Raw genomic sequence first — 8,822 nt, 5'->3', positions numbered from 1 at the left:
GCATCCTGCAGCAATCCCACCTCCCTCCCCTGCCCAACAGGGGGAGAGGGGGAGGAAATAGAAAAAAAAGGGGGAGAGGGGGAGAAGAGAGGGAGAAAAAAAGAAAAAGGAAAGATGATGAAATGAAGAAAAAAAAAAGGACAAAAAATCCAACCCTGAGCCGTCGCTGCCTGGCGCTGACCTCGCATTCCTTCGGTTCACACCCAGACTCAGCCCAGTGCCGACAGCAGCCGCATCCTGCAGCAATCCCACCTCCCTCCCCTGCTCAGCGAAGCCCAGATCCTGGGAAGCTCAGAGCTCAGGCACCTGTCTGAGAGCAAAGCCCTGCCCTGCATTAAGGGCTCGCACAGCCTTCCCCCATCCCCTACCAGAGCCCTTCCCCTCCCAGCTGCACACCCCCGTGCCTCTATGCTGCCTGGGGCATCCTGCTGGCAAAGCAACCTCCCCTCAGCTTTTCTGAGCCAAGTTCTGGGGTAAAACTCATCCAAACCTCCTCACACACGTACAGAACAGGTTTCCATTAAAAACAAAACCAAAACAAAACAAAAACGTCGAGAAAAAGAAACAAGAAAAGCCTCCAACCCTTCCATCAGGTAGGTAGCCGAGTGGGGTGTGAGTATTGCTGTTGGCTTCTCTGTAGCAGTAAGCGAAGGCTGCTGCTGAGCCGACAACCTGCCAGCCCGCTGTGAGCTGTCGGGGGGGTCGCTGCCTCTGGCTGTGCCCCCCAGGTGTGGGGCAGGGTGGGATAAGGCCGTCCAAGAGCAGGAAAGGATCGAAGGAAGAAAGCACTTCGGAGATCGCCCTCTCTTAGTTTCTCAGATCGATGTATTTCTCGCTCTTCAGGCCAACAGAAAGAGAAAAGCAGGGAGAGAAAAGCAGTTAGTTAACAAAACAGAACAGGCGGGGGGTAAGAACGGGAGTGTGCACCATGCCAGGGCACGGGGCAGGGAGCAGTGAGCTGTGCTGGCAGCAGGAGGGGGGGCTGGGGCCATTCTAATCTAAGGCAGCCCGCTCAGTGCTGCATCCCATGGGATGAGCACACAGAGCCTGGCCCTGGTGACGGTGACTGCCTGGCACAGGCACTCAGAACAGCTCCTGCAGCCCCCCGGGTGGCTCTCAGCCCTAGGATTGCCATCTCAGCCTGCACTGGGCTGAGTTCTGCCAGGGCTGATGGTGCAGCTGCTTCCCCCCAATGCTCCTGGGGCAACCCCAGGAGAAGCCAGCACGGAACACAGCCAAGCAGCTGCTCCCCGAGGTGCCAAGCTTGGCGCAGAGCAGAGCTGCCCTGCATATCCTCGCAGCAGCACATCCATCCCTTCCCCTCCCTCCCAGCCCCTCCTCGTGCGCTGCTGATGGATGATGGAGGCCCATGCAGGGTGGGGAGAGCTGCGAGAGGAGGAAAGCGTTACCTGGAGCACCTCTGGCTGCTGCCCAGCTGCAGCACAACCCTGGCCCCAGCGCACGATGCTCGGTCCTACCTGGTCAGCAGCCGACCTCTTCTCGCCGTTGGCACCCTGCAGGAGCCCCGCCTCTTCGGAAAGTTTATCTGACTTAACTTCAACTACATTCTTGTCTTTACGTGCCTCTGGCTTTGTGCTAGGGGAGGGAGGTGACAATTTTGAGACATCTTTGCCATAGCCAAGGGCACGTGGCCGGGGGGAAGAGAGGCCAACCGAGCCCCCGGGCTCCGCCTCGGGGGACGCCGTGGGGCAGGGGACAGCTGGGGACAAAGCTCCAGCTGGGGGAAAGCCCTGGGCTGTATGGCCCTTCCCTGGGGATGTTTGGCTGCTCTAAAGCTCTGCTCTTTCCTCACCGCTGGAAGCTGGAAGCGGCCCAGACTGCCGTGCTGGGCAGGGTGAGGTGGGATGGGATGGGAAGCGGCGGTGATGGCAAAGCGGCTCTGCCCCGAGGGCGGCGGTGCTTACATGTCCTGTTTGCCGCTGCGGCCACATGAGATCTTGCCTTTCTTGTGAAGGAAGTAAATGATGGAGCCCAGCACGGCCACCACGAGGATGCAGACGATGATGGCCACGATGATGATGCCTTTGCTCTCCGAGGTCTTTTGATCTAGATGCGAGAGGAGAGGAGGTGAACGTGCATCAAACCTCCCGTGCTCCTAGGGGTAAGAAAAGGAGCTCCTGCCCCAGCACAGCATCACAGGCCTCCCTGCTGTCTGTAGGATGCAGATGTCAGCGCAGAAATCATAGAATGGCCATATATAGAGGAACAGAGGAAAAGACCTCTAACATCACCAAATCCAGCCCCAACCCATCCCCAACCACGTCTCCAAGTGCCGCATCTCCACAGTTCTTGATGAACTCTGGGGATGGTGACTCCACCACCTCCCTGGGCAGCCTGAGTCAGCACCTGACTGCTCTTCCTGAGAAGAAATCTTTCCTAATACCCAACATATCCAACCCAAATATGTTCTTATAGAGCAGTACCCACACAGCCACACGTTGCATTCTGCTCCCAGCTCCCAGTCATGCTGCAGGACAGTGGCTCACAGTGTTTCCTGCAAGCCATCCCTTTGTTCCCCTGTCCTGCAGAAAGCTTGCTGCCCTTGCTGGGCAGTAGGATGAGACCAAGCAGCAGCTTTTCCACCCCTGCAGGTGGAGTCAGAGCCTCATCCCCTATCTGAACAGGGAGAGGAGCAGCAGATGCAGGAGGCTCCCTCCCCAGGCAAGAAAGCAGCATGACTCTTAGTGGCACAGAGCAGACAGAGGAGAAATGGGGGCAGACAGGGCTCACCCAGCAGCTGGATGTGCTTCTCGCTGACCCCCAGCGCGTTGGACACCCGGCACATGGCTCCTGCCCGCAGCAGGTCGTGGCTCACGCGCACCGTCAGGTTGCTGGCGATGTGCTGGTTCTCCACGTACTCATGGGTCTGTAGGGATACGGGAAAGCACAGAGCTCAGCACCCAAATACAGCCCTTATCCTGAAAGCCACCCCCCGGCCCCCGCCCAGCCCTCACCGTCCCGTTGATGCTCCACTGGACGGAGGGCCGGGGGAAGGCGATGGCCTTGCAGGTCAGGTTGATCACTTCGTCCTGCCGCACGTACAGCGGGGAGCTGATGGCCACGATGCGCGGCTTCCCTGCAGGGAGAGACAGTGAGCGCCTGCTTCTCTCCCTGGGACGGGGTTGATAGAAGCAGCAAGGAGCTCACCCCCCGTGCCCATCCTTACCCTGCACAGCCACGGCCACCTGCTTGCTCTGCTCCAGCCCCGGCACGCTGCGTGCCTGCACTTTGCAGCTGAAGTTGCTGGAGGTCTCGAAGGTGAGGTTGCTCAAGAGGAGCTGGTTGCCTTCTGCCACCTTCCTGCCCTGTTGGAGGGGGAAACCCAAGGCTGGGGCTCAGCACCTCCCATGTTCCATGGCAGGAATGGGCACCATGGGGCACCCCAGGATAGCAGTACCCGAGCATCGCTCACCCTTGCATCCCTCCATTGGTAGTCCAGGGCAACAGGGCTGTGGGCACTGCAGCTCAGCCTCACGCTGTCCCCTTCGCGAAGGGGTGAGGACGGCTCCATCTTCACCTGGACCCCTTCAATGTCTAGGAGAAGGATGGGGAGCAGGGCAGCATGAGCAGAGGGAAGGGGTACCACCCACAGGGTGCACAGTGTCCTGTCCCCCAGCCTTACAGTTCACCATCAGCTCCACATCCCCTTCACGCTGTGTCATATCATCCAAGTCCAGTGTCTGGCACCTGTACAGACCGCTGCTGCTCTTGTTGACATCGTGCAGCATCAGCACCCCACTGTTGGTGTCTGCCAGCGAGGTCACATCCTGCCAGTTGTCCTCCAGCTGCAGGCACGGGGACAGCACAGCCCTCAGCCCCTCCATCCTGGGACAGGAGACGCTGAGGGAGAGGGGCCAGAACCCCCCCTCACCTCTCTTTTGTAGAAGGTGAAGACAGGCGCCGGATTGCCATCAGCATCACAGACCAACTTCACATCATCCCCTTCCTTCACCATCCCCGACCCGGTCACCACGCGCAGCTCCACATGCTCTGTGGGGTCTGTGGAAGGAGGAAGAAGGGCAGAGTGGATGTGGGTCTCACCCCCAACTCCCAACAGCACCGGGAACAGCCTCCAGCCCCAGCTCACAGAACACGGTGATGTTCACCCGCGGAGAGTCCTTCGTGCGCATCTGTCCCCGCAGCCAGTAGTGCACAGTGCAGTGGAAGAGGGAGTTGCGGTCCTCCCGTGTCACCTTGCTGAAGAGCGTGCTGACCACCGTGTACAGCCCATTTGACTGGCGGACCAACGTGGTCAGGATCTTTGTCTCTGCAGGAGATGCAGCCGCTATTCCCAGCCCGCAAGCAGGGAGGGGTATCATCCCGTCCCTCTCCAACCCCGTCCCCACCCCAACTCACTGTCCTCCTCCTGCAGCAGCGGCTCCCCGTTCTTGTACCAGGTGATGTTGGGGGACGGGAAGCTGTTCTCGCTCGTGCACTGAGCAATCTGCAGCAGCAGGGAGCACCGTGGGCATGGCACAGCCCAGGGGGTGCCCCTATGGGGATGGGGAACTGGGGACCTCTCCTCACCTTTGACATGTCATTGCTCTGCGCAGGGATGCCGGCAGAGTTGGGCGCGATCTCGGGGGGCGCGGGGATCTCTGCAAGAAGCCACTCCACGCGTTAGGATGATGCATAGGAACAGGACAGGATCCCCACCCCCACACCACTCACTGTAGGTGCTGAGCTCGGTGTGGTTCTCCCCCACGCCCTGGCCGTCTGCCCCAACCCGACAGATGAAGGTCCTGGCGTTGTCTTGCCTCGTCACCTTGCTGATGGACAGGGCCTTGTCCTCCCCCACCGACAGCCTCTCGCTGTACTCTGTCTCATCTATCCGTGCCCCACTGGCAGTGATGACACACAGCCTCATCCGATTGGAGTGACCGTGGTTGACCTGGGGACGAACGTGATGTAGAGCCCTGGACACAGCCCCACGTCGGCCACCCAACCCCACAGCACTCACATAGAACCACTCGACAGAGGTGAAGGAGACGTTTCCAGGGATGGAGAAGCTGCATTCCAGCCTGGCCGTGCTCCCGATCTCCACTTCCAGCACTGCTGGCATGTAGACCTCCAGCCTGCCAGCTGCACCTGGGGGAGGGACAGCACCCTCACACCACATCCCCAGCACAGAGAGGCTTACCCCAGGACTGCAGATCTCCACCCACAGAGCCAGCAGCCCCAGCACCCTCTCTCCAACACACCCAAGGTGAGCTCCTTCTTATATCCCTGCAGCACTAATGGAGCACCCGGCCATGCTCCAAGGTAATGGCTATCGATCCAGGGCCTGAAACGGAGCTGCCCTGCACTGGGGCTGAGGGCTGAGCAGCTCCAGGCAGACACAGCACAGAGCAGAGCTGTGGCACAGCATGGCTGGCACACCAATAAAGCAATGAGGTGTGCATGCCCCATGCAGTTCCCCCAGGCTGGGATGGCAATGAGGAGCCCAGGAATTCATCCAGCAGTGCAGCACCCCCTGCCCAGCCCACGTATGAGAACGGGAGATAAGAGGGCTGCAGGAAGGCAGCTGTGTCAACAGCCACCTGATAGCACTGCTTGGTGACAGCCTCACACGGGCAGCAGCTTCAAAGGGTAACACCGTGCCCATAGAACGCTCTCTGTGTGAAGTGGGCACGTGGTGGCATGGCCCCAAAATGCAGCCAGGAGCCCTTTCTGCCACAGCCAAGGCACTGGCTCACACCACCAGCACAGCCAGGACACTGCAGCAGCCCATTCCTGCCCTCAGCCCTTCCATAGGGGCAGCACAGCTGGCACGAAGCAGAGGGACAAGCAAAACAGCGTGCAGGAAAGGAGGAGTTGGAAAAACAGTTGAAAGCCCCAGAGATAAAGCATTCATTGGGGTTAGGAAACCGAGCTGAATGCATAACCGGAGGCACCTGGCCCTGACCTGGCACAGCTGGGCACCCGCAGACCTGGGCATGCCAGGCTCTGCTCCCCAGCCCCCGGCAGAGGCAGTGCTGTGGCAGGAAAGCTGCAGCTCTCAGAGCTCACCAGCTCAGCATGACAGCCCCCGTCCTGGCCGCCAAGCAGCCGAAACCATGAACTCAGAGCTGGGGAATGGCTGGCATCCGGGGCTGGCAGAAGGCACCCCTCCTGCTCATTCGCTGCCCTTGAAGAGACGAACAGGGAGACTGCAGCCCCCTCCCCACCTCTCCCTGCTCCCCACCTCCTCCACGACAGGCTGGATACCCGGGGCGAAGGGCTCAGCCAGGCACCGGGCTGCAGGGAGAACCTGGTGACGACATCGCAGGCACCGCTAGATGGGGACACAAGAACACCCCCTCAACCCAGCAGCGGGCACCGGGGCAGGGCTGGAAAACTAGCAGCCACTCACAGGCTGCAGAGCTGAGCTCCAGCCCATAACAGTGAGCTCTGAGTGCCTGGCACAGCTCCAACGGGAGACCTCGAGATGCGGAGGGGCCGCCTGCAGCAAGCGAGCCGGGAAGGGAGGAGAGCCCCCGTGCCTTTCCATCTGGCTGGCGGACAGCCGGCCGGCAGCCAGCGCTCCGCAAGAACAAAGATTTGCTTTTAGAGCAGAGGAAGGGGGTGGGGAGAAGCACGGCCCCTCCAGCAGCTTTCTGCAGAGCCGAGGTGTGCGGGCAGTGCACGGAGCAGAAGGGCACGGTGGGGGGCTGCAGAGGGGCTCTGCTTCCTTCTCGGGGCGGGGAGAAGCTGCTGCCAGCTCCGTGCTGTGCCGGGGATGGTGACGGAGGCAATGCCCTGCTGCCGTCCCAGCAAACTCCCCCAGCTGTGTGCAACAGGAATGGCCAACCTCACACCTTCTCCAACCCCATCCCCTCTCCAGCAGTGTGATGCCAACAGCCCCGCTGCATAAACCCCCACTTGGGGGTACACAGCAACCCCCCAGCCTGTCTGGGAAAGGCTTTGGCCGCAGCCCCTCGTGCTTCTGGAAAGCATCAAGCCCTTCGCCGAGGCTCTGCTCGCCAACACCACTGTGCTGCCAACCAATGGGTGCTCTGCTCAGCACGTGTGCCGCGAGGAAGGGGATCCCAGCACGGGTCGGGGGTGGGAGCTCAGCTCTCAGCTCTCCCGCAGCAGCACCCAGGCCTCGGTCAGGGCAGGGTTACCCCGTGCTGTGCTGCAGGCTGGCAGAGGGCAAAGCGTGAGGACCCCCGGTATGGGGAGGGCACGGTGCAGAGCAGGAAGCACAGCCCATAAACCAAGGGAAAACGGACTGGAAAGAAGATAAAAAAAGAAAGTGTAAAAAGCCAAGAGAAACACGGCGCTCGGGGAAAAACTCCTTAGAAGGAAAGGGGTGGATGCTTCCTAACAGCTAGACCGATGCACCCTGCTGCACACTGGACACACGTGCAGGCACGCTGCCCTCACCTCTGCCCCACGGAGAACAGCCACAGGAGTGGGGCTGCCACCAGCCACCTGCCCAAGGCCACCGGGGATGCAGAGAGCATCCCTCGTCCTGTGCTGCTGTAGGGGGCTGCAAAGCGGCAACAGGGACAGCACGGGGCACTCCCAGCTCTGCACACACAGATCCACTCCTGAAGCGGAGCCTGGGGACGTGCAGGGCGGGGACAAGGGGGGGGGGGGGGGGGGGGGGGGGGGGCTGCTCCCACCCCGCTCCCCCGCACCACGGTTTTAGCATTCCTGGACTCTGGCCAGGCGGTGCCCGAAGGGCGTCAGCTCCCCCGGCCGTCTGCATTCAGCCCGGGAATGGGGAACGGCCCGCGGGGCTCTTCGGCTCCATTTGAGGAGGGGTTGCAGCACAGCACCCAGCCTCACGCAGCCCAACTGCAGGAGCAGCGCCTGGTCACATCCCAGGCACGGTGGGGAAGGGGCGTCCTATTCATGGGGGGACACCTATGCCTCACACCCCGAAAGCAGAGCAACATTTCCCAGCACTGAAGCAACTGCAACCTGCGATCTCCCATCTCACAGGGGACCGCACCCCGTAGCACGCCCCAAAAGCAGTCGGCATCCAAAAGCAGACGCGTTCCACGCTGCACCCCAAAACAGACGCCCCTCCGTGCCCTGCTGCACAAGCAGCTGCACCCCAAAAGCGGCTGCACGCCGCGTCCCACCCCAAAAGCACCCCAAGAGCAGCCACACCCCGCGCTCTCCCATCCCGCAGACACCCTACAAACCAACCGCATCCCAACAGCAAAGCACCCTTCGCTCCACTCCAGTCGGGCTGCATCCCCCAAAAAACAGACGTTCTCTGCTTCCCCCCCTCTCCCCCAGGTGCTCCCGGTGCCACACCCCGCAAACAGCCTCGCACCGCCTCAGGTGCTCCCAGACCCCCCCCCAACCCACCCACCGACCCCTGCCCCACTCACCGCAGCACAGCAGGAGGCACAGGAGGGGGCAGCAGCTCCAGCCGCCCCCCCAGCCCCAACCGCAGCGCGGGGCCGCCCGCCGCCCCCCAGCCATGCCCGCTGCCGCCGCCGCCGCCCGCCAGCGACTGAACGGGACCCGCGGGCTGACGTCAGGAGGAGGAGGAGGAGGAGGAGGAGGAGGAGGAGAAGGCGGGGAGGAGGAAGGCGCGCTGCTGCTGCCCCCCGCCCGCAGCCCCTGATCCCCCCCCAGCGGTCGCGCGGCGCCGAGCTGCTCTCCCCTCTTCTCCCCTCCCACCGTCACCACCCCGGTTCGGTTCGGTTCCGGCGCCGGGTCCCTCTGCGGCTCATTCCTGCCTCCCCGCCCGCCCTGCCCAGGCTTGCTCAGGTTGTCGGGAGCAGACAGGCAGGCGCTGGAGGTGGGAACCCCTCGGGGGTTGGGGGTTGGGGTGCCGTTCTTCGGGAATAGCAGAT

At 61.9% G+C, this 8,822-nt stretch overlaps 1 protein-coding gene across 1 annotated transcript; it reads right to left on the bottom strand.

Annotated features, from left to right (window-relative positions):
* Positions 1 to 129: 129 nt before the first annotated feature.
* MCAM (melanoma cell adhesion molecule) lies at positions 130 to 8,445 on the bottom strand. The gene is made up of 15 exons (XM_042892207.1): positions 8,352 to 8,445; positions 4,982 to 5,109; positions 4,693 to 4,912; positions 4,549 to 4,619; positions 4,378 to 4,465; positions 4,109 to 4,288; positions 3,893 to 4,020; positions 3,644 to 3,806; positions 3,434 to 3,555; positions 3,188 to 3,326; positions 2,976 to 3,097; positions 2,752 to 2,887; positions 1,926 to 2,067; positions 1,479 to 1,596; positions 130 to 837 (listed from the first exon to the last, which is right to left on the bottom strand). Exons 1-15 carry the CDS (start codon positions 8,443 to 8,445, stop codon positions 808 to 810), a joined length of 1,881 nt encoding a protein of 626 aa, XP_042748141.1. The 3' UTR covers positions 130 to 807.
* Between the last annotated feature and the right edge of the window lie 377 nt (positions 8,446 to 8,822).

This window comes from Lagopus leucura, unplaced genomic scaffold, assembly GCF_019238085.1.
Source record: "Lagopus leucura isolate 7727_CA_CO unplaced genomic scaffold, USGS_WTPT01 142-11_obj-0_obj, whole genome shotgun sequence".
In the NCBI taxonomy this organism is placed as follows: Eukaryota; Metazoa; Chordata; class Aves; order Galliformes; family Phasianidae; genus Lagopus; species Lagopus leucura.
The sequence above is the reverse complement of the archived record's forward strand: the minus strand, read 5'-3'. Positions and strand labels throughout refer to the sequence as shown.